Source organism: Mixophyes fleayi, chromosome 8, assembly GCF_038048845.1.
Source record: "Mixophyes fleayi isolate aMixFle1 chromosome 8, aMixFle1.hap1, whole genome shotgun sequence".
Classification (NCBI taxonomy): domain Eukaryota; kingdom Metazoa; phylum Chordata; class Amphibia; order Anura; family Limnodynastidae; genus Mixophyes; species Mixophyes fleayi.
The window spans coordinates 115475656-115502191 of NC_134409.1; the positions used below are offsets into that span (position 1 = coordinate 115475656).

Here is a 26536-nt window from a genome sequence, read left to right on the forward strand (position 1 = left end):
ATTTGCTTGTCTGATAAAGTTGACATCAATATGGACTTCCTAATAGGACGTTGGGCCATCACGTGTCACCAGTACAGCGTCCATAAACCACGGCCTTGAGTCTACCAATGTCTGGACGGGATGCAGCAACGTTCGTCAACAAAAAGTTATTAATGGTGGGAGACAATGCTGTCTCAGTAGTCCTTCCAGAATATCCCATAGATTAAAATCTGAAAAGGTCATGACATAGGGATAGTTCTAGTGCCATAATCAAACCATTAGATTGTCACACATGCTCTGTATGTGGGGGCATTGTCATCCTTTAAGACCCTCTCCTGTCTAACTACTGCAACATGGCTGAAGAAGATCACTCAGTACCACTGAGTAGAAGTTAGCATTTTCATTGCCTTCTAAGAGAACGTCTGCACTCAGACCATGCCAATAAAATGTGCCCCACAACATTACAGAACCACCAGCTCGTCACTGCTGCACTCAGGGCTGTAGAGTTCTGACAGCTTACTCCACACCTACCCTCATTCACTTGTGGAGAACATGGTGAAGGATGATTCATCTGACCATACTACATTCCTCCACTGCATCATAGTCCAGTGCATGTGATCTCTGCACTACTGAACGTTCAGCAAGGGGAGGAGGTTAATGTAAATACAGTGCTGGGTCTGCAAAGAGTTGGCTGCAGCGTCTGTTGAAGACGTACAATGTCTGAAGAGTTATGTGATGCTGCTCACCCTGTAAGACATGCTGTTCCCAGGGGAGGGCTGGCAAATTTTGTTCCCGGGGGCAAGGCTCGACTCAGCAGCCTATTAGGAGGTTTCTAAAGGAAAAAAAAGCAGGTGCCCCAGTGGCCCAGCCTAAGATAGCCCACTATGGGACCAGCCCGAGGGGCAGATGTCCCCCTGCCCCACAGCCCAGCCTGCCCCTGACTGTTACATTCACTGAAGACTTATAAAACTTGTAATGCCCTTTTAAAACTTTTTGAAACAACTTTTTTTAAGTCCGTTTGACACTTTTTATCGTTTTTTTAGTGTAATGTTTTGGGACTTTTGCCGTCTCCCCTCCACAGTCCCATCCCCTTACTTAGTATACTGTGCTTTAGTCCTAAGGTTTACCTTTTGCTTTGTACCTTATCTGACATTTAATCGCCTGTCTCAGAATTCCTTCCAGCAATACCATCCTGTTTCGCTGTCCCTCCAGGAACCGGTTCCTCTCTCAGCTGCCTCCACCTCCTCCCCTGAAATAAAAGTAGATTTTGTTTGTTCTCAATCACAGTGCACAACTTGGAAGCTATTTTTCATAACTTGGTGGTCGCTGACAGCATATGTCCTTTTATTTGCATTCTTGTACGTTTTGCAGAAGTATTACATACAAAGCATTCCAAACTGTGAGCAGAAATCCCTGTTAAATTCTATAATTCAATGATTAATGAGCCAGTATCAGCGGCACAAACAGGTTAGCATGAAGTAGAATGTAACCCTTTATTGACAGGATGTCTGCCAGAAACAGGCCTCTAGCTAATGATTCATTTGTCTTTAATTGCACAGACACCCCAGCTCTCAAGTGGCATAAGTAGCCATGGAAAGCGCTGCTGGGCTTACCTACATTTGTAGACTTTATAGAGCAGCCTAAAGCCAAAAGCAAAAGCCTTGAATTCAGTATCCAATTAAATCCACAGTTTGAAAGCCTTTAAGAGGCCTAAGGGACTCTTTCCTTTCATAAATCTCTGCCACCCCTCTCATTCAGCGAGCAAATTAAATATTACCAGCTCCCCTGTTACTACACAATGTTTTCATTAATAAACCGTCAGGGTCCTTGCATTCAGCTGAGGGGTGTGGGAGTTGTACATTAAGTCCAGTACATCAGTACAGGGGCTCTGCAAAGTTTAGGAAAAAAGATTTGACTGCGTCCACTTCAGACAAGTCAGACATTTCAATAAGCTCTTCCTTCCAACGTGACTTCCACCAAGGTTTTACGCAGCATCATAATACCCGAGAAACTTAAAAGGAAAAACGTAGTTTAAATAGAAGAAAATCCACATAATAAAATAGAATGTTTACTATTCGGACGCACTAGCGTGTTAGAAAACGTGTGTGGTGTCTAAAGAAAAATAAACAGTGATGTAAGCAAAGAAGGCTAGAGGTGGCAGTGTTGCCATGTTAATAATATATGTCTGGCACAAAGAATAAAAAGAATGAATTCAGTTCAGGGGTGGGCCTAAAGCAAGCAATCTGAGGCTGCAGGTTGGTGAAATATAGGAAATAGATTTTAAAGAGTTAGGAGTGTCTGCCTTGTTCATACTTTACTTCGTTCTCTATCTTGATAATAGGACAGAGAAACAGGTTGATCTCCACTGATAAAATCAAAGTATGGCAGAGCAATGAGAAGGAAAGGAAAGGGAAAGTACAGTTTTAGGCATACTTGCCTACTTTCAGAAGTGTAGTCCGGAAGAGGGGCGTGACTAGAGGGCGGGAGGGGGCGGGGCGTGGCCAAATGCGTCATTTGGGTCTCGCCCCCCCCAACGAAAATGCCGTTTTGTCGCGGGGGGTGGGGCCAACATGACGCGATTCACCGCAAATCGCGTCATTTAGGCTAGGCAGTTGCGGGATGCGGGAGACTTGCCTGCTCCGTGAGACTGACCTGAATTTAGGGAGTCTCCCGGACATTCTGGCAGAGTTGGCAAGTGTGGGTTTAGGTCTATTTAATTAATCTGAAGCCTGGAGCCCTAGTGTTGCACATATAGGGGTATATTTAACAGAAGGAGAAAAGCCCTAAATATGTAGAAAATGGTAGTTTTCGCTGGATTTTGGTCCTCTCCCTACATAACAAGACCGCTGGCTGGTGATGATTATCACCAACAATAGCTTTTGTCTGGGTCCCCCCTCCCCCCCCCCAAAGCATGGGGAAACCTATTTAACAGGGACAGTGATGGTACAACTACCGCCGCTGTCCTCCTATCGCTATGGCGGTAGCAGAAGGGAGTTTAATATTTAAGTAAAGCATTTTTATTTGTTTTATTTTAGTTATTATTATTTACTTTTTTTTTCTTTTCTTTTTAAAACTTTACTATTTTACTGGAAGTGGAACTATAAGCCCGTCGGCTGCCCTGGCAAAATTGTATAGTTTAAGTTTGACATAGAAGATTTTCTATGGCTGCGATAAGCTATAGGCAGCTATAGACAATCTTACATATCATCCGACCTTGTTAAACAGACCGCCTAAGGGGCATTTACAAAAGTGTAAAACGTGGACCTTCCGCAGTGCTTACGCCATCTGCGCCTATATTTTCCTGAATGCGCCCGTTCGCAGAGGTAAGCTCATGTACTTGCGGGCCAAAATGTCGGCCTCTGCGAGGTTGTACAATAGTGCATCTTCTGCTGGGATAAACGGGGCATGTTTCAGGAATGTTTCTTGCTGAGCACGGGCTAGGTGCCCATGTAATGCACCAAATTGCAAAAATGAGATTTAGATTTGCTGGACGAGATTGATGAAATGGGATAGAATTTTATACTTACTGAGGAGGTGTTAGCAATCAGGATATTTATAACGTACAGTGTGAGGTTTTCCGGTGAGCAGCATGTAAAGCGCTGCTATATCGAATAAAATACATTTAAAATGATTATACTTTTTCAATGGGTGATTTTAAATACAAAGCAGTTGTTCTGATTTTGCGCTGCTCTAACATGCAAAAAAAAGTTAAATGTTGCAATGTAGACAAACAAAATAAATTTTCAGAAACGGTCCCATCCTATAATTACACGTTATCTCCCATTTCTGCACTAAGTGCTCAGTCACAAATATTTTAATACAATTATGCCCAACAGACAGGAAATGCTTTCAGTCTCTAGTCTCCAAACAGCCAAATTGAAAACATTCTCTGCAACCTATGGAAAACTATTATATCAGTGATTAAAGCAGAGTAACCGTTTCCTAAAATCTCCCATGCATTTGCTGAATCAGGTCATTCCCAGCAAATTTCCCATAGCGAGTGATGGAGTAATATTGCTTCACAACTTAAAGCAGTTTTGTGGTGCACTCAGTCCGTGTTTCCTAAGCAGTTGAGAGTTGTATAGATTTCTTGTTTAATTTGAAAATATATCTAATTCATAATTATAATTTGATTTAAGTTTACTTTTCTATAAATATTTTTGGGGAAAAAACACTAATTATAAGTATTTTCTCTGTATATTTTGATTTATTAATTTGAGGAACATCAATAATTCTGATAAATGATCTTTTTATGTATAAATTCAATAGTTTAATGCGGCAAAACTACTATGAAAAATGTTTCACTGAAAGTTGAGATGAATTAGAGAGTTTCAACCTTATTATAATTCTTATTCTGATACTTTATTTATACAGCGCCAACATATTATGCAGCGCTGTCATTTGAGGATCTCATGATACAAATAAATTACATACAATGAGTTGAAACAGAAGGAAAAGAAGACCCTGCCCAAATGAGCTTACAATCTAAGAGGTGTAGGGAACACTTCGTACATAAGGTTGCTGCTGGAGGGGAAAGTGTGTGTGACTGCTGTAAGGCTGATGCTTTGTCAGACACCAGTATTAAAGCAGCCATTGGAGACATTTGAGTGCAGCACAAGGCGGTGAGGTATGGCTGGAATGAGGGCAGACAGTGTAAGACTAAAGATGATCCAGTCTTTGTATAAATCTTAAGGCAGTCAGGTGCAGGCACCCATCACATAGTTGCCTACTTTCCCGGAATGTCAAGGAGACTCCCGAATGTCTGGGAGTTCTCCCGGATTCCCGGAGGTAGCAGGACAACCTCCCGAATCCTGTCACCTCCTTAGTGACTTCAGCAGGGGGGCAGGCCTTAGTGACGTAATTCACAGAGAATCACATCATCACGGCCCACCCCCGGCTGCAATAGGCCAAAAATGGTGTCATTTTTTCTGAGGGGGTGGGGCCTAATGATGCTATTCTGGTGACCACGCCCCCAGATCACGTCACTGAGATCTCCCCTCCCGGAGGAGAGATCTCAAAAGCAGGCAAGTATGACCCATGACTGTCCATCACCATCTATCTATATTAAACCTCCTTCCTCTGTGGGTTCTGGAGAAGGATTTTGCTTTTGTGAAATATGAGCAGGCTTGTGGTGGGTAAATTAATTTCCTGCACATTACACATTAGATTACAGAACAGACAGGGGCATTCTACCCTCATATGTCACCTGAGACTCTGCTTTCCCCATCACTCTCAACATACCTCCCCTACCCCCAAGTACCCTAACTCCTAGCCTCAGTGTCACCTTTATCTTGGGGTATGTTTATCAAATGTGAAATTCCCTTTAGCTACATAGTGATGCCGTGTTCCAGGCATTTTATCCGTCTGTATGGTCTGAGAATGGCATTACCACAACACAAGCATTGACACACTGCTATATTCCTTGAATAATGTAACAGTGTTTTGTTGTAACATTATTTTTATTAATAACAAAAAATAAGGTGCATTTTATCAACGTAAGTTAAAACACATTGTATATTATAAGTTAGATATTCTATATAATGTTGGTTATGGTGTCTGTTTATCAATAACTAAAAAGCCTTAAATCTGGGGAAAAATCCCATTTTCATGAATACAGGGCTTTTTCCTATTAATCCAAGCCCCTGGGCCGATGAAGACTTTTGCTGGTGGTAGCCTTCGCAGGGGACCTCCAGTAAATCTTCTCCACACTAATGGGGAAGCCTATTTATTATGAACAGCTGTCCTCCTATAGTGATCGCCATTTCTGGATGCTGATAGCCAGGGTTCTTGTAAGGAACAAATGCTTTTCTAGCAAAATAAAACATTTTTTCTTTTTTTAAATAAAGTTATTTTAGTTTTTTTCTGCTATTTTTTTCAAACTTTATTATTCTTTTATACGGATTTTTAACTGGAACCCTAAGTGCAGGCTTCTAGTACCAGTGCGCATGCACGACCCAGCATGTCAGCTGACACATGTGCAGAGGGGTCCTGCTCTGGCCTGACGAGCGGTATGTATCCTCTTACCGCTTGCAGCCGTTATTGCTGGGAAGCTGTCAGCTGCCTCAAGGACCTTTAATTCTTAAATTGTGCAATAGAATGCAATAGAAAATCTTTAATATCTTAGGGTGGTCATGATAAATAGACCCCTATATGTGCTAGAATGATTTTTTAATACTTTATTTTAATTTTATTAAACTGAAAGTCCAAATCTGGGTTCTTGCTGCCAGCATTTTCACTGCCTGCATGCTCTGAGTGCCAGAAATGAATCACATTCATTTGATGTGGCATCATCATCATCATCATCATCATTTATTTATATAGCGCCAACATATTCCGTAGCGCTTTACAATTGGGGACAAACGTAATAAACTAATAAACAAACTGGGTAAAACAGACAAAGAGGTGAGAAGGCCCTGCTCGCAAGCTTACAATCTATGGGACAATGGGAGATTGACACATGAGGTTAAGTATACATTTTGCATCTTGGCCCAGCCAGACTGCAAAGGTAAGGTGACTCATAAGCTAAATGATCCTGTCACACAACAATGTTGGTCCGGGGGTAGTTGTCTTCTGGGAAATTGTGTAACAGGCTAAAGGTAGTGAGGTTAAGATGGTGGTTGAGGAATATTATAAGCTTGTCTGAATAGGTAGGTTTTCAGAGAACGCTTGAAAGTTTGTAGACCAGAGGACAGTCTTATTGTGCGAGGGAGAGAGTTCCATAGAGTGGGTGCAGCCCGAAAAAAGTCCTGTAACCGGGAATGGGAGGATGTAATGAGGGTGGATGAGAGCATGGAAAAGAAGCAGATTTGCAGTTTTTTTTGCTGTTACTATGAAGCTGGTAAGAAATGAACACTGTTACCGGTGCTCGTAGTCCCCCATATTGAACAGAATTACTGATTAAACATCAAGAGAAACTTCTGCACTCCCATTCTATGACTGCCCCAACATTTGCTCCCACTTCTTTTTGTAGAACTATGTGGTGAGCGGTGAGACAAGATTACAGCATTCGCTGCAATGGGGGGAATATATTAATAAATAGCTTCCTCAGTGTCTCCAATTTATCCGAGAATGTTTTTACGCAAAGCACACTTACTACAGTCTATGATTTCGGTGAGTGACTGGGGCAGGGAAAGAGCCTTTTGCCATAGTAAATGTACAGTGAGGGTGTGCCAAACTTGAGTGCACCTAGCTACGTCCGAATCAAACTTTGGGCATCTCAAAGTTAATAGTCTTTCTGCCGTATCTCTTGCTCCAGCTACAGGGCTAGTCTAAGTCCTGATCAGAAGTGATGACAGCCTCATATGCATGCTATAACATGTGTTTGAATTTAGGAGCAAATGTAAAAATGTATTTTATGTTCATTATACATTATAAACATCATTATCAGCGCACGTATCTTCAGATCCTTGATGAATCGGGCCCAAGAACATTCTACATAAATGTTCCATTTGACAACACAATCCGACTATGCTGCTATTGTCAATTTTTTCAATTTGAAAGCTGCTTAGGAAACATGGGCTACTATTTTTTTACATGAATCCATGATATGAAATATCTATAACTTGTGTTTTACTGAATGTCAACATTGTTCCAAACCCTGCTATGCACCTCACCCAGATTTTAGTAAATTGTATTTATGAGAAAAGCAATTATTTTGTGTCTTGGTGGAAGTCTGTCGTGTTTGTATGTAAATAAAATGTCTAATGTTACGGTTTGTATATTAATTCAATGATGTTCCCTTAGGTTTTAAACTGTTACCTCATTGACAATAATGGGTTTATCCTGGTTTCAGAAGATTACAGACAGGTAAGATTTTTAAAACACAAACTTACATTGCCATGAACTAAGAGTAAACAAACCTTACAACTCGTACAGTAAGAGGTGTAATTTAATAATAGTGTAATATGCACTGACAGTTCTGCAATACCAGCTTTTGCCACTTGGAGGCTGCCATGTTGTTCAAAGGCTGCCATGCTGTCACAGTGGGTATTGGGCGTTACTGTACTGTAAATGCCGAGTGCAAAGACAATGCTGTTTTTTTGTAAAGTTAAATGTAAAGAGGCAGTGGCGGAACTACAGTCAGGTGCATTTGGCACGGTTGCTACAGGGCCCAGAGGTGAGGGGGGCGCCATGATGGGCAATGCTGGGTTGCACCTCTCTTCAAGACCCCCCTCCACCAAGACACCTGCACTACTCCCATTTCTGTGCTGCCTCCTATACCCGAGGTACATGCCAAGATTGCCTATGTGGTAAATACAGCCCTGAATGTACTTTCTCAGAATTATGGCAGCTTCAAGGGAGCAACAGTTTAAAGGCCTGCTGGGGACAATTAGCTGTTCTTACATCAGAAAAAGATTGAAATTATAATATTAAATTGAACTAGTACAAGCTCATATTTGGTTTGCATATATAAAAAATGATGTTATGGCTTTTATTTTCTAGCTCCATTCTATGACAGGTTTGTTGAGGTCTCATAATAAGATGGTAATTTGTCCTGACAATAAGACAGCCTCCCGTCCCTAGCGAGCCCGCAGTCTGTAAAAGTGAAAGTGACTGATGCTGATCTCGTTCTCTCCAGACGTGACCTAATTCTGTGGATGTGGTTACTGATTACTGATTCTTGACAAGATCAGATCACATCGGGACGTTACATTGACTGAAGAGCGTTACATTCTGAAACAACTAAAGCCCAATGCACCTGTCGGCTATAGAGCGGACTTTGTAATAACTGCTCAGTTTTATTACAGTGAGATGTAATAGATTTAATTGTTTTTTTCTGGCACCAGAATTTACAGTTCATCTTCAGAATTCAGAAATCAATTCGGAGCCACAAATTGGGCACATTTTAAAGGATACTTTTTAAAGGGAGTTTGGGGGCATGTTCCCTTGAAAATGTTTTGTTTTGAGTTCTTTTAAGCAAAAATTTTTACATGATAAAGCAGGGAGAGGCATTAGAATGTGCTGTTCAGGGTCACCCTGCGTGATGGATTTTTAACATTATCCTTCCAATTTTGTTTAACTAGGATGAGGCAGTGCCGTGGATTTGTGCCATTTATTTAACTACTCAATTAGAAATACCTAAAATATGACACAGTATAGAAGACAGAAGAAGCAAGGGCTCACGCAGGGGGGGGGGTTTCTGGGTCAAACCCTCCCCTCCGCTAAAGAAGTGCACCTACATAGCGACACTGTACTATATAGAAGCCGCGGCGCTGTCAAAGAAGCGTCTGCCCGAACGGAGCTTCTGCTCTTTCGCCGGTTGTTGGTTTTTTTAAATTCCTGTGTGCGCCCCTCAGAAGGATGGTGGCTGTACATGTACTGCCATGATCCTTGTTAAATAGGCAAATCTTATCACCGGAAGGTGCTGCTTTTGACGATAGCATTGCTATTGCCAGTGTCAACCCTTTGATAGATAGGGTGAAATGATAATAAACTTCTATCTCTGACGATTACACTTGTTTTCTCCAGAGATAGGGCTTTTCTCCGTTTGATAAATAAACCCCTAAGTATTAAATCCAATGTATAATAGAGATTATACAATTATAATTACTGTCTTCGTGCTTTTTTTTATAAATGGACTATAAAAAAATAGAATTTTAATTGTTCTGAATATATTGTAGAACTGATAAAACTGTTTTAAAACTTTTACATGAACTAATAGATGCAGCTTACAAACAGTTAAAATAACTGTTTACATTTCGACATACCTCCCGTCATGCCTGTCTCTGCCAGTGGGGGCAGCGCTGCCTAGCGTTGTATAGCGTTAGACTGCCCATTGCATACCCCCCTTCCTACAACATTCCCACCCGCGGAACAAACACGTTTCCCCACACATTGAAATAGCATAGAGTTCATTTTAAGCCGAGAAATCTTTTAAAATGTATATTTAGAATATATGATTGGTGAAGCTACTAGCTGAACATCTAATAACATCCTATTTGCTTGCCCAATTAGCAGATTATAAGTAATGTATTTTATACGTGCCAATTTTTTTCTTGTATGCTTTTATGCCCGCTCATATTTGGAAATATGCTGTTTACAAATACACATTGTTTAATTGTACATCTGCTGTACCTCAGATCTGTAATACAACATCTGTGTCTCAAGTTTAATCTTGTAACTGTAACATTCAGCTGACAGCAATGCCAAATAATCTAAAGTCAATGCTATGAGCTTGACATTTATAGATAATAAATTGTACAGAAAAGTCCATTACCTTTATAAAAGCATTTACTTTGTGTCCTTGTGCCTTTATATAGCCACAGAACTGATTATATGATCACAGCATTTCTTATATTTCCCAGTAGGGGGCACTATATATATATATATATATATATATATATATATATATATATATATATATATATAAATCTATGTATATATATATATATACATATATATATCTATGTATATATATATATATATATATATATATATATATATAGATATATATAGATAGGTAGATATATGTGTATACAGTATATTTATATCTATCTAATCTGTCTATATATATTTTTATATATATATATATATATATATATATATATATATATATATATATATATACAATCTTAAATACACATTATACAGTAATTATTGTTTAGTAATATCTTGTCATCTTACAGTTCATTATCAACTTGGCGTAGAGAAAGTGGTTAGTATTGAAATAGAAATTATATATATATATATAGTGATGTAATAAAATATCATTTTTGTTTAATAATATAATATTTTTGTTTTTCTAATATAGTGATATAATACAATATAATTTTTGTTTGGTAATATAATATTTTTGTTTCGTAATATAGTGCTATAATATTCTTTTTGTTTAGTAATATAATATTTATTCATTCTCCAACAACATGACATCTATATAGTTATATGTATCTCTGATCTTTTTGTTCCCGTTTTCCTGTAACATATAGACCTAAGCACAGCTGTAACAAGTAGCAAGCTCGGAGAAGCACTCAAGTGATCATAATGTCAGTTGGAATGTTTGAAAGACCCCAAATATTTACTCAGCGCACGCAGGAAGTGTCAGACATGGATGAAAATGATTAGAAATAGCATTCCTTTTCTAATGTCAACACGACTTTAATTATTACACTTAAGAGAGAGCCTCCCCTTAGGATTATGTGAATAATTTAGTCATTTAATTACGCTGTCCAATCATTGGCTGCGCTAGGAGCTGGAAGTTTCGACAGCGACAATGGAGCAGATTCATTTTGTGACATTACAGTGCAACGGAAACTCAATCTCCCCAGTTATGTTTTCTAACCAATTATTAGCGGTAGTGGGGAAGTTTCCTTTTGCCAAAGGGCAGTAACTCAGACAGTCACTAATAAACAATTCAAAACTTGGTGGTCTTCTCGATTTCGGAGCTCCTCCTGTAAAAATTAGGAGAAATGTGATCTGATGGACGAAAACAATAGTTCTTTCAGAAAACATTAAGAATATTGAGGCTTTCTTCCCTTGGAATGACTGATTTTGTGTGATTCCTCTGGCAGGGATTATATTATTTTGCTTCTCATACCTTTCACTGTCATACTCACTACAGCGTTTCCATTTGGCACAGTGCACAGAGCAATACATTTATACATAAACATGCACCGCCAGACATATGTATAAATACCTTGATTAAAACAAACATTTATGCTCTAAGATGATGGATGCCAAATTAGAATGGAACCCTTCTACATCTCACGACTGGAATTCGTACAGAACAGGCTGCGGAACCCTCCACGAAATCCGGATGTGACTGATGCTAGCATTTCAGGTGGTCTCTAAGAAAATACCCTATTGAGTGATTTCTTAGAAATAGACCTTGTTTGAGAATTATTCTAGCTGTGAAAGAGGCAACTCAAAGGGGATTTACCGCTGCCCTTTTGCGGAGAGACATGTACAGCAGCCCTCTCTGAAAAATGTTATGTTGCCCTTGTTGAAGTGATTTTCAACCAGGGTGCATAACAAAAAAAAAAACATTAGGTTTTCCATTTTGCCTGTCAAAATATAGGTTCAACTGACATATGTTTCCTCTGTGTGACTTGGGTCCTCTATAGGTATTTGTGGTTTTAAATAAAATAAAACTATGTAGGAAAACCCTGTGGTTCGATAAATCTGCTCCTGCTGAGGTTAGAAGCAGATGTCTAGCAATACAGGTCAGAAATGAGACTGGGACCTGGGGCCCCCAAGGGGTCTCGGATGCAAACACCATGCTGCTACAGTTCGCCCCACCTTTCCCTTGACGTTCCTCTAGTTTTGTCCTGCTGCTGTAATTCCGGTTGACAGGTGCAGAGAGTCAGTGGCTGTTAGCAAAGCAAACTGTTATTGGCTACTAGACCCTCATCTGCTTCATATTCAGTAACCTCTGATTGGGAGTTAATATATTCCATAATGTCCTTCACTCTGCATAAGGCCTAGACAACCACCCTCACCTGCTGTGTGCATATGGTCATTGGTCCTTGCACATTTCTATACCCTGAGCGCTTGTATTCCTTGACTGACAATGAAGAACACTTTCTGTAAGATATCTTGTGTATATTTTACTGACTATGACTAGATGAATGTGATATAACCCAGGGCCAGATTTCTGAACCCAGGGCAGTCATATTTAAGGGGCTTCAGGCTACGTTTTGTTTCACCATCTTATCACTTTTTCTTATGTAAGCCTGCAAAAGAAATAAAGTCAATTATGTGAATTATTGATGAATACATTTATACTCTCATGGTAAAGGTTGGGCATAGAACTCTTAGTAGTGGTGTGGAGCTTACAGTCTAAATTCCCTAATATACACACACAGACAGACAGGGAGACTAGGGTCAATTTTGATAGCAGAAAATTAACCTACTAGTATGTTTTTGGAGTGTGGGAGGAAACCAGAGCACCCGGAGGAAACCCACATAAACACGGGGAGAACATACAAACTCCACCCAGATAAGGCCATGGTCGGGAATTGAACTCATGACCCCAGTGCTCTAAGGCAGAAGTGCTAATCACTGAGCCACCGTGCTAACATTTAAATCATGCTTGACATACCATTCTTTCCATATGTACCAAATGGTTTTTGCATCCAGTCCAACTGCACATATATTGTATTCACCTACTGGAGTTTTACTTTTTGTCTGCACTGGGTTAGTTTAGTAGAATACAACTCACGCATATTTTGTTGCATATGCAACAACCAACATTCTACTTAGTCAGAGTGAGTCAATTCCTAATTTAGAATGGAAGATGTTTCTTGTGCACAACTTTAATAAATAGAAGCATCTAAGTATCTGATAATTGCCGTTTTAATGCTCATGTAAAATGACATTATACACCTCCATAAAGCATAAATAATAATAGTTATTAGTTACATTGCATGCCCCAGTTTGATTTATGTTCCTTGGCGGCTGTTCCTCAATTAGAGTAAATCGCAATGTTCAAACATTGACAAGTTCAGATGAATTGCCCATAAAAGAGGACAGCTCCTCTTGCTTTCAGCAACCTGCACACACCCACATTTTTTGGAAAGGGTTCTAAGTTCTTTTGTGGTAAAGAGATAATTCTTGCTCTTTGAAATCTGAAATGTCTCCTGTTAAGTTCAGCCCATAGGCTTTTCCGTCTGTAACCTTCTCCAGGTATAAATGAGGTCAAATGTATTACTAATTACTAACTCAGAATATGCTGATACATAGGAATGTGTAAAGTTTTTGATATGTGGCGCACCCTGCAAGTGACCCGGTCTTGTGGTTTTGTCAGCATGCCCTTGCAAACCATGGGTATGCTGGAGCTTGTGGTACTACAAGTGCAAGCAATGTCCAACAGATTAAAAGTGGCCAGGGCATGTTGTGTGTATCACAGACAAAATGATTATTTATTCATTCCATTTATTACCCCACACCCACCATTCAGGGTTATGGGAATAGCTCCTGTGTAATCAGTATGGGGCTGGTAATTCCTAGGAAAGGGCTGCTGTTTTTTTCTGGCCCAATCCCCCTAGGCAATTCTGTCTGTGCTGATTGGACTAGGGCTGGTTGGTACTATAGCCAAGGAAACCATACTGCAGGTTTATCTGCTATAGTGTCTCCCTCGGTGTTGCAAATACCAGCCTAGGTTGGTAACGCTGCCTCAGGCTTGGGGGGAAGGTCATTGATTTTTTTCCCTTTTATTCGATTATTGTTAACAGGTGACCCAAGGCAGGGCCTTCTTTTCCATTGGGCACAGTGCCCGGGAGCCCTGCAGCCCAGGGGGGCCCGTCAGAGGCAGCAAAAAAAAAAAAAAACCTGGAAAAAAAAAAAGACAATACTTACCTTGCGGTCAGCTGGCGATCCAGCTCCCTCCATACGGCGCTCGCAGTGCATGTCCGACATCCATTGTGGGGCGCGACGGAGGAGGAGACCATGGAGGGAGCCGGATGGCCAGCTGACCGCAAGGTAAGTATTGTCTTTTTTTTTTTTCAGGTTTTTTTTTTTTTTTTGCTGCCTCCGACAGGCCCCCCTGGGCTGCAGGGCCCATATATATAATCATTTTTTTTTTTTTATATATAGGGGCCCCGGTGCACTGCTGTGCCCGGGGGCCCAAGATGTTCTTAAGAGAGTCCTGACCCAAGGTTTGTGCTGATCATGAGCACAGATCTTCCACCAGGACTGAAGCAGCCGCAACATTTTGCGCTTCCGTTTTGGACTTGTGTCCAACTCTTCATGAGCTGCATAGTGCTCATTTGTCTTTACTCCTGTACCTAAGGTGACACCATGGCTGCCTTTATTTCAAGTGACAAACATTTCAAGTACGTTCAAATCCCCATGTGTAACAAACAGCTGCACCATCACACTTCTATTTCAACTATGGTAGTTCCACCTTTGAACAGCGCCATAGGAAGTGGGGGAAGGGCTTCAGAGCCCTACAGCCCAATTCTGGTCTAGAAGGCCCCAGCTCTGTTTCTTTGCATGCAGGGACTGAAGCATGTGCATGGGCCCGAAACCTTGGTACTCAGGGGTCTGGTCACCCATGGTGATAACAACTCAATAGGATCATCTACGACATATTTGCCCACTCTCCTGGAAATTCTGTGAGATTCCCAAATTCCGGGTAGGTCTCCTGGAAGAGCAAGTCATTCTCCAGCATCCAGCCCACGTCATGGTGAGGTGGCTGTGATGGAGGCCTCGGCAACCTAAAGATGTGATCGCAGTACACCCCCCTCTGAGAACTCCTGGGTGGGACAAATCTATTATTGACAAGTAGAATGTACTATCAATACCCAATGACTTTTGATCATCTTCACTTTCCTGGGTCACTGAGACATGCATTGTCCCAAATCTTCAGTTGTTCCTACTGTACAGTGCTTCAGAATATGTTGGTGTCTTTAAAAGTACAAAACCCATTGTATTGTGTATTCATTTTGACCATAATCAAACACACAATCCATTGTCCACAACTTATTGTTCTACTTTAAATGTAGCACTTTAGCACAGCATGGAGAATGTTTTTTTTTTTAATCAGCCTAAGAACATTTATCATCAAATCAGATGAACACAATTCAAATTGACAGCAAAATGACAGCGTGAGATTGTTCCCCTTCTTCTACTCATCATACTGAACATTCCTCCTAATTTAAATGTCGAACATTTGGACATGAAAGAATGCAAAATTAAAGACATTCATTTTTTTTTTCCAGTAATCTAAAATTCTTGGATTTGCTGTTTGCATTGTTTATGGGTACAAGTTAATAATGCATTCTTTACAGAAACTGATTATTCATAATGTTTTAACACTGTGCCATCCAGAATATAATGCTTTCTTTTTTTCAGAATGCCTCCTTTGCTAATGAGATCCACTAAATCTCTAAATAATTAACTGCCTAACATGCTTTCACTAATACTTGCATTGCTGTAACCATTCCTTGATTAAAAATATATGTCAATCGCTGTATCCGTTTACATTACTGGAGCAGTCAATCACCCAATCACATGGTAGAAGTCATTGAGCGTGGAGTTAGTGGTGTCTGGTTGTCCCAAGGAACAGAGAAGAGGTATCAGGTAAAGCAAATGACATATACTAGAGCCTTGTAAGTAATAGTTATGTGAGGAAGTTAAGTCATATTTAGAGTTCTATTAAAGTGGATTTTTTTTAAAGAGAACTCACTAATTTGTCCATTCCATATACTCCTGCTGGTTCACAATGTACAGTCAAAGTAATTCCTCGATTGGTCTGCTCAGCCATCGAGAGAGTGAAGACATTTAAATCGAGCAGGCAGCTCTGAACACTTAGGTTGGTCGGGTCAAAGGTCGCCATGTGTCAAATGTAATGCTTGGCTATACATAACAGTATTTCATGCTCTGTACAAGTATTTCTGCTAATTTATTATCCTCTGTAATTTTCCTCCAGACTGGACGTTTTTTTGGGGAAGTTGAAGGTGCTGTGATGAATAAATTGCTTACAATGGGTTCATTTAAAAGGTAAGAGTTTGAATATTTCCTGCTGCTGTGATGAAGAAGAATATAATGGGTTGCACTCACTAGCTTTCCCCTTGGTTTAGGTAAAGAATCTCACTGGCCCGGCCCGCAGATTTTCAGTAGCTTGTTCACTATATATTTAATATATTAATCTGTATAAAGTTTATAATCAAAGTTAGTAATGTGTGAACAAGTTCGGACTGTTCTGGGTTTCATACAACATTTTGCAGGTCAGCAGTGTCAGATTTCCAAGGAATTAGCTTTAAGCTTTACGCAACGAACCTATTGCATTGGAAATTAATCAAATTCAGAGAATACAAAACAAGAAATGATGCACTTTGCAGTTTGCTATGATTCCCCTTACTGCGCCCAAGGCTTCCATGTACACTGGAAGCGAAGGTGTTGCCCATAGCAACCAATCAGATTCTACCTATCATTTTCTAGTAAGTACTGGACAATAGATAGCTCGAATCTGATTGGTTGCTATGGGCAACACCTCCGCATTTCCTTATTAGAAGGTTTGATAAATCTAGCTTTTGGGTACTAGAGCATTTCTCAGACAGTACATGCAAGAGGAAGCACACCATGATTAATTTGTGAGTCACCATGAACTTCCTCACTTTGGGCCTCATGTAGAGTTGGGTGCAAGTCCATTTGCATAGCATAAAATATGAACTTCACTATTGCGCATGCTCTCAAAAAGACTTTTATTTATTTATTTATTTATTTATTTTTTAATGATTCCAGTGCTTTTGGGGTCATTTAAACCAGTCATCCGTTGCTGATTACTCATTGTGATAATGTTTTGAGTAATATGGTTGAAATGTAAATCAATGCTCATAGCTTTGTTAAGTTTCAGCTAAATTTGAACAGATTAAGATTTGAAATAATTCAAGTTTCCCCACGTAACTATGACTGGCAGGTCTGCAAAGCAAACGGTATCTACTAGGCCCCCAAACTTGATATCATGATAGCACAGCAATGTAGACCTCCCTCACATCCTGACCAACTGGGGTGGTGCTGGACTAAAGCTGGCCACATGCGGTTCAATCTGTGCCATGTACTGCAGTGGTATTATTCTGCAAGAAGTTGTGAAAACTTAGCTACGGGTCACAACTAAGAAAACCAATCATGAGACATCTGTAGTCTGCACTCAGAGAGACTCATAGTGGCCAATGCGTCATAATGGATAGGATACCCCATAACATGATGACATAGGGTTTAGTACAGGAAAAATGGCAATGGAGGCAGTTTGCGAAGCCGAAACAAATATGCCCTGCAGAGCAAATGTGCCTATTTATCTGCATACATTGGTGCACTCTTACATGTTGGTGTTCAGAACGGCCTCTGGAAAGCATCTGTGCCCATTGGCATCCTTGTAGGCATTTTCATGCCAACATGTGCCTAAAAAAATCACACAGAGGAAAAAAGTAAGTCAAAGTTCTGCCGATATTAGTAGAAGAATTTTAGATTGCATTCGTTGAAATACAGGCAACCAATGTAGAGACTGACAGAGTGGCTCAGCAGAGGAAGAACGGTTTGCAGGGAAAATCAATCTAGTCGCCGCGTGCAAAATAGATTGTAGGGGTTCAAGTCTGACTTTGGGAGGACCAGTAAGGAGGGAATTACAATTGTCGATGTGGGAGATGATAAGTGTATGAATTATGGTTTTTGCAGTGTCTTGTGTGAGATATGTACGTATTCTGGAAATGTTCTTTAGATGTATGTAACATGATTTAGATATAGAGTTGATGTGGGGAATAAATGATAGTTGTGAGTCAAGGATTGCACCTAGGCAACGAGCTTGCGGGGTGGGATTTATGGTCATGTTATCAACAGAAATAGAAATGTCAGGCAGGAAGCTACTGTTTTTGGGTGGGAATATTATTAATTCAGTTTTTGAAAGGTTGAGTTTGAGTTGGCGAGAAGACATCCAAGATGAAATGGCAGAAAGACAGTCAGTAATGCGAGACAACACAGATGGTGAGAGATCAGGAGAGGATAGATAAATTTGTGTATAATCTGCATAGAGATGATACTGAAATCCAAAAGAGCTTATTAGTTTTCCAAGAGAAGTGGTATAGATAAAGAATAGCAGAGGACCTAGGACTGAACCTTGCAGTACTCCAATTGATAAAGGAAGCGGAGCAGAGGTGGATCCAGAGAAATTAACGCTGAAAGAGTGATTAAATAGGTAGGATGAGAAACAGATTAGGACAGTGCCTTAAAGACCTAGGGATTGTAGTGTTTGTATGAGGAGAGAGTGGTCAACAGTGTCAAATGCAGCAGAGATGATTTATTGTAGCTGGGTCACACATGCACAGATCCCCTGATAGTACTCCAGCGAGGCGGCAAGTTAACGTTTAACGTTTCGGGCCATTATTGCCTGAATATAACTGATACTCAGATATACTTAGTCTTAGCTGCCTTAGATGATTTTCTAGCACCATGACAATCAGCAATAGAAAGCTGACCCTATGGTCATATATTAATAAATAGACCCGTTTGTTTTCTTGCATAAAACCTTTCTCATATGTACTTATTACAACTATACAGTCTACTATATTTAATGCTCAGGTTTTTCTGGATAAGGGAATTTCTGTCATTTGGAGCACCATGGCTAAAATATATCAGACAACATTGTCCACAACATTAGCCTAATTAAATCTCTGCCATCATCTACACACGTGCAGGACCACTTACTCAAGAAAGAAAATGAAAATAGTAAAAAAATAAATTCTGAATATTTAAAAAAGTACAAATAAATTTCAAAACTATTTACAAATTCAAAAAATGTTTAGTTCTTCTTTTCAAATGTATTTTTTTCATTTATTTTCTTCTGTTATCGCCATGACCAGATGGTGATAACAGAAGGATTGCTACGAATCTACCGCCAACTGGGTCCGGTCGCCGGCGGTACTCATTACTCATTGATGTATAAGGACAATTGCCAATCACCAGGGAAAACACCAATATACCACACAGTCCTCTACACAAATTTATTTATGACATTTTGTTTAGAATTCTCTTCTATACAGAAAGAAATGACTTCCTATTAACCCATTTTCACATATACAGTATAGAATTTGTAATTTCTAATATTTCTAGAAACATATCATCATCGGTTAAAAATGTGTTCAAACACTGCAAGTTTTATATTTATGCAGTAACTCCAAGCAATGGCACATCAAAAGCAGGAGAATACTTTGTAGTTAGGTAATTACTCAAATTTCCTCTTCCCTTGTCATATGGCATTTAAACTTTAACACAATGTACAGTGTAAACATTACTTAGTACAGATATTGCAGATCTAGAAGGGGTCCGCCTCAGCAAAGCTGATGTAAGTATTCAAATATTTTGCTGAGGGATATAACTTTTATTGTGTACTTTGTCAGTTCAGACTTGATAAGATTCTTTTTCAATCTAGTCCATTAGTCAATCAATCTGGTACTTTCAAAGCAGATATAGAGAAATTGACTAAATGGGACAAAAGGCTGAAAACTTTGCTCAAGCATTGAATAATAAACAGGCACCTTGCTGTCATGTGTAAATAAAAGGTCAATTTCACATGTTGGTAAATGACCATAATCATTTTTATATGCACTATTCTACTTCATCAGACCAGTGGGTAAATTTATCAAATCTTCAAAAACGGAAAAGTGGAGGTGTTGCCCATAGCAACAAGTCAGATTCTAGTTATCATTGTCTAGAATGTATTAGATAAATGATAGCTAGAATCTGATTTGTTGCTATTGGCAACACCTCCACTTTTGCATTTACCCCCAGTTATTTGGTGTTTTTTGTAACTTAGACATATTTCTCTAAAACTGAGCCTGGCACAACACAGTATTTCATGCCTGCTGTGAAATCTTTTTATGATCCCAAAAAAGTTTACCATTTTAAAAAATATAGTCACAAAAAGTCAGATAGTCAAGCTTTCAGTCCTGTAAACCTTTGAAACTAACTGTTTTAAGAACAGTGATGATAATAACATATCGTGAGTCTGTGGACAGTAATTAAAATAAGATGTTGGATATGTCATTATGCCTTAGGCATGTTATCTGCAGCAGGAAAAGAGAGTCTGACATTTCTAAGAGCTGAAGGAAGAAGCATTGGATGCTGACTGCCCCCTTTAATGGTTTTAAATTTAGGTCTTAAAGAAAACAGACAATTACTATGTTCCTCTGCTATAATCAGCTGGAAAAAATACAGGTAGTCACAAAACGGTCTTTTAAAAATAACAAAAGCCCATCAAGGTAGTTAAGTAAATACACTTTTATAAGTATTTTATGTTGCTAAAAGGAACATATGTAATTACTTCTTGAAACAAATAATTTTAACCACTTCAGTGTTCAAAAATACATTATATATAGTCATAAAAAACACCTGTTGTAAAATTTGTTCTAAATACATTGCATAAACTATGATAGATAGATAGATAGATAGATAGATAGATAGATAAAAACATACTTGTAGGTTAATTGGCTGCTATTAAATTGACCTTAGTCTCTCTTGGTCTGTGTGTGTGTATGGTAGGGAATTTAGACTGTAAGCTCCAAGGTTGCAGGGACTGATGTGAGTGAGTTCTCTGTACAGCGCTGCGGAATTAGTAGCGCTGTATAAATAGCTGCTGATGATGATTATATGAGATAAATAGATAGATAGAAACATTGACTTTGTTTGTTCTTCATTCAAAATATTAATAAATGGCCCCAGGATAATCGATTTCAGACAGCCTCTTGTAGGTAGTTCCTTTCTTTAAAGGAAAAATATACACTTTTATAACTCGGCTTTGTTTCCATTTTTTGATACATGTTCAATAATATGAATAAGCAGAATTTACTTTGCACAGTAAGCCATTTTTATTTATTAACATGCTCTTTGGGTGAGTGATAATGAAAAGTGGAAGAGTAGAGGTCAGCTTATCATGGAAAATGTTACAATACTGCTTGACTCTGCTTTCGACACAGACATTAAGTAATGCTTCAGCATAGGGTCACTTCACATATGTGTCTCCCACTCAAGTTAAATCCCCAGGAGTCAGCAACAAAAGATAGAATCATAATAGTCTATGTTTAACATATTTGTTTAATGTTGTTTGAAATATCTCTTTGGAGTTGGCTGTTATAATTGCTGTGGATGAAATAATGCTTTTCAGAGTCAGCCTACTATGTAATATTCTTACTGTATAAAGATGTATGTCCCCCACTTTCAGAATAACCCTGTATGACTACCAAGCTATGTGCAGAATGAATAAGGAGAGCAGTGATAGCGCTCACAGCTTATTGGATGTAAGTATATATATATCATCATATGGAATAACTGCATTATCATACCGGATTAATTATCATACTTATGCTGCATTTTATATTTTTTATATGACTGATCTTTCAAGTGATGTCAAAATACTCTTCTGATTTATAAAACTATTTTAGTGCTGGTAGAGAACACATTAATCAGCAGATAGTGGGGGTCATTTACACAGCATGTGGTTGATATGTGCATCTATTATATGAATGGGCCTCTTTAGAGCACAATTTTATGAGGTTCTATTGTATGCATTAATGTAGAGACCTGGCTTGTAAGCAGATGCTTGCACTACACTCCCACTATACTCGGCTATGGATCCAAATTGCATATCAGTGACTGTATAGAAAATAATACACTCAGGCATATTTATAAAAACGAATGTCTCCTTTAATGGTCACGGTTATAGCTATCTGCACATTCTAAAATAGGCTGTATGAATATTGGTTCAATGCATAAAATAACTTGATGTTAGATTAACAGCCTTTTGTAAGATCTGCTTATAAATGTTCATCACTGTCTAAGAATCATGTTGTTCATTAAACCATTTTTTACCTGAGGTGAAGAAATTATCTGTTTAACATATTATATTATATGTCCAATGTCACAATTACTATGACATAAAGCATTGTTAGCTTTCCTTTGTAAAACATTTAAAATGTACTCGTCACCTACACAAAGGGGAACTATTTTACGAATCATGCTGGGTGCTCACTGCTTTGGTTTGGCAATGGTGCATCTGGATGGTCTGCCCAGCATACTTCAAGGTGACTCTCGAGAGATGCCTCTGCAAACTAGAAGTTTGCCTCGGTGTGTATAGAGACAAAAAAAAGTCCCCATTCTCCTAAAATACTGCTTGGTTTAGACACAGTTGTAATAGGCCAGAAGATGTGTAAGATAGGATTCCACAGTCACAGTGGAATAGTAGAGAGGCAAAGGTCACCCCACTAGTGTTGCAGTGAAACATGGGAATCAGGGCTAATATAGGAATCTTTTTTAAACATTAGGCAAACATAAATCACTACAACACATAGGTTACTCAAAAAATATATCTCCCTGGGAAATGAGGCACTAGTGCTTCAGTGAAATGGGTTTCACTGGATAAATACTTTTGAAAGACAAGCGGTTGCTAATGGTTAATTAGACAATTACACTAAGTACTGCTGCAGCAGATTATCTAGAAAAAGCAATAGAAGAGATTTTGAGTGCAATTATACAGATTACCCTTATTACACAAAAATCAGTAGAGATGCAACAGGGGTTAATCCAACTTGATCAGGTTAGATGCTTTAAAAGAAATGACTGTAGACTAGGGTAATTTTACATTAGACAGAACCCATGTGAATTGTAATCCTCATGTTTAAGCAAAGATTTATGAAGCTTATTAACTTGTAAAAGATTAAATCAGTAATCGACTTGACGCATGAGTGACTCCTGAGCATAGTGTAAGAAACAGTAATTCTGCACAATACACAATTTCCAGTGTAAGGAACCCAATCTTCACTTAGTAATCCGTCTAATGGAATAAGTAAATCTCTTCCAGCAACTGTAGAGGCAATATATTTGAAATTCTCCTTAATTCGCCTTACAAATGAACAATAATAATAATAATAATAGTAATAATAATAATAATAATAATAATAATCTCAGGCAGCAGTGAGATATCACAACTCACAGCAACCAGCAATCACCCGTTAGCCTCTAGAATACTGTTTTTGGCTCCTCCTTTTCCCGAAGATTATCTTGGATGCTTCTAGTACATTCGGGTGCCAAAATGCCTGTTTTTCTCTGGCTTTTTGTAACTTGTTATTCTGTTTCTAGTGCAATATGTGTCACTAGTGTACAGTCTGGGGCTCTATTTTGCAGTTTGTCCACCCCAAAATGGCTGAAGCAATTTGCAATGAACTTCCTAGAGGCCCTCTATGAGTGCATGTAGTAACATGAATAAGTGCATGAAGTAATATACCTGTCATTTGCAGGGTATTACATATTTATGCCCTAAATTATTTCTGAGACTGAGAGACATCAGGATTGTTTTAATTGCGTAACAATTGTGTGTGTGGAACTTTCTTTTACATTGCTCAGAGTGTCCCTGGAAATGTGGTTCTCCAACAAAATGCTCTAAAAAGGGGCCCTTGGCTGGTGTACAATTCAGGCCTTTTTGTGTAAGTTAAATTGCCATTTATTCTCCGCACAACAAGGAACAACAGTTAAAAAGCCCCTTCCTCACCCATTTATTTAATTAAGGAAATCATTGGTGCCCCTACTCCGGTTGTTACATGAAACACCCTCATTCCCCTTAACCTGTGCAAGCTTTGCAAATGCCACCATTTTGCTCAGCAAGCCCATGCCTCTTGGCAAAATCTAGGTGCATTTGTACAAATTGAAGCATACGGTAGGTCTGAAGCTGACCTATCTCTATGAGCTTTAGAAATTACTTCCACTGCAGGGAAACATTTCCGGGATGAACAAATGTTCAGCTTATCAGTTGACTGGCACCTATTGAGTAATTGATAGGCTGCCTTCTTATTGTGTATAAGTTCTGAGTCAATTGATAGGCTGTCTTCTTATTGTGTATAAGTTCTGAGTCAATTGATAGGCTGCCTTCTTTTTGTGTATAAGTTCTGAGTCAATTGATAGGCTGCCTTCTTATTGTGTATAAGTTCTGAGTCAATTGATAGGCTGTCTTCTTATTGTGTATAAGTTCTGAGTCAATTGATAGACTGCCTTCTTTTTGTGTATAAGTTCTGAGTCAATTGATAGGCTGCCTTCTTATTGTGTATAAGTTCTGAGTCAATTGATAGGCTGCCTTCTTATTGTGTATAAGTTCTGAGTCAATTGATAGGCTGCCTTCTTATTGTGTATAAGTTCTGAGTCAATTGATAGGCTGCCTTCTTATGCTGCCATTACCAAGAATATTGGCTCATGCCACAAAATGGCTACCTCCACGGTATCTATGCGACAGGTAAACTTCGTATACATACAGTGTCTATTTTTTCTCAGTAAAGATGAAAAACATTTTCTCTAGGTCATTAAATCGCTGTTTATCTTCCAGCCATATAATGCCTTCTATGCTGCAGTGAAATGGATAATGACAGAGCTTATCCTGTAAGTATATTTTTTATCATTAAACAGCATTTCTATCCTGCATGCTGTAATGTTGTTTATTACATCACACAAATTAGTAAATAGCGGAAAGTATATGATTACCACACACATTAGCTCTTGCACATTACCCTTGATGTGCTGGCTTTTAGTGGACAGATAGAGAGAAATGCAATTACGGTGGTTACAGTTTTGTGGTGGGTAATGGATGTCTGCTCTCTGGGTGGGCCCTCACCAATACATCAGACCGTCCTGATGATTCATTCTGTTACTTTGTGATTTCATGTTCTGTGAAATAGTTTCTTAGATGCTCATGTCAGGCCTAAGACAAGCTGTCAGGTGTTAGTGAGACGTCGGCTTTGTGCCGTAGTTATGTATACAATTTCCCTGTTTCTAATCATGTAAGCTGTATAATGTGTCACACGAGCCTTTTATTTCCGGAAATACTTTACTTTTGAGATAAGAAAGAAAACTATAGATTTTTCATGTGATAGTTATGTACAGTAGAAATGCTCCTAAACTTCCATTCTGCTTTTTTGACACATGATAGTATTAGCTACGATCGGTTGGTCAGTCATAGCATGCAGCCAATTTAGAAAGAATCAAGACGGTAAGATATATTACATACATACATAGGGTAAGGAAACTGTTTGAGCCAGTTTGAAATTCTATCAATCCAGCCACTTTGATGAACTTGAACTTTGGGTTGTAAATATCGAAATTTGGTTTTGACTCGATTACAGTGCTTTATATTTAAGAACTGCTAAGCTGTTAACGCATCTTCACAGAAAGCAGTTAAAAGATGCTTTAATAAACTTTAAAATATATGGCTTTGACCATGTTCAAGCAGGTTTGAATGTCTACATGTTACAGTATTTTGAACTGTTTTTAATTCAAAATGTGAACTTTGAGGTGTACAAAGTAGTGTTCATTGTTTGAATTAAATAAAAAGTGTAGGCATTTAAGCTTGACAAAGTTCAAACCTGTTTGCCTTGCACGAATTTTGATGAAATGTTTTAGTCTATCTAAAGGTCGAGAACTTATCGAGAATTTTCAAACTTGTTTGGAAAACCACTTTGAAATAATTTTGAGCTTCTCTACACTGGGTTATTACAGTAGCGCTCCCCACAATCATAGCTTTCTCTAATTGTCATACTGTGGCATCAAGCACTCAGACTTTTGCCCAAATGTATATTTGAAAATCCATTTAAGTGGGCACTTGTCTTACAGGCATGGACTCTTGACATGTGAGTAATTTTTCTATTTCATGGATGATACATAGAAAATCTGTGCTTATACTGGTACCACAGTTTAACAAACCAATTAGGAAGGAATTTCCAACTGCTAGGATATGCCTCATTCAAAAGGTTTACACGGTGTGAAATGTAAATTTAGTAGAGGATTGACACAGTTCTTTCAAACTTCTCAGCACACAGTGCTTTTATTTTAACCATTGTTATGGGTAGATAATATGTGTCCTTTGGTTAAATTGTTATTACATTGGACAGAAATCTAGAAGGTGTTGCCAGTGGCATATTGAGTTCAGTCGTTTTTGAAGATTAAACTGTTACTTTTGTAGCACCAACAATACGGAGGACCAAATATGTAGTGAATTGATCCTGCGTTCTTCTTATTAAGCACATTTGCATTCACTTATTAGATTAGGTGAGTGCAAAAAGAATCTTGTGCACTCACAATATGACCACATAAT

General features: G+C 38.8%; 1 protein-coding gene across 2 annotated transcripts in view; it reads left to right on the plus strand.

The window, feature by feature from the left end:
* CACNA2D3 (calcium voltage-gated channel auxiliary subunit alpha2delta 3) overlaps positions 1-26536 on the plus strand; it is a 790245-nt gene that overhangs the window by 731829 nt on the left and 31880 nt on the right. For both annotated transcript variants that reach the window (XM_075183245.1, XM_075183246.1), the window contains 4 exons: positions 7723-7785; positions 16346-16416; positions 21629-21704; positions 24776-24828. In XM_075183245.1, the coding sequence (XP_075039346.1) occupies positions 7723-7785; positions 16346-16416; positions 21629-21704; positions 24776-24828 (263 nt within the window). The remainder of the gene's footprint in view (positions 1-7722; positions 7786-16345; positions 16417-21628; positions 21705-24775; positions 24829-26536) is intronic.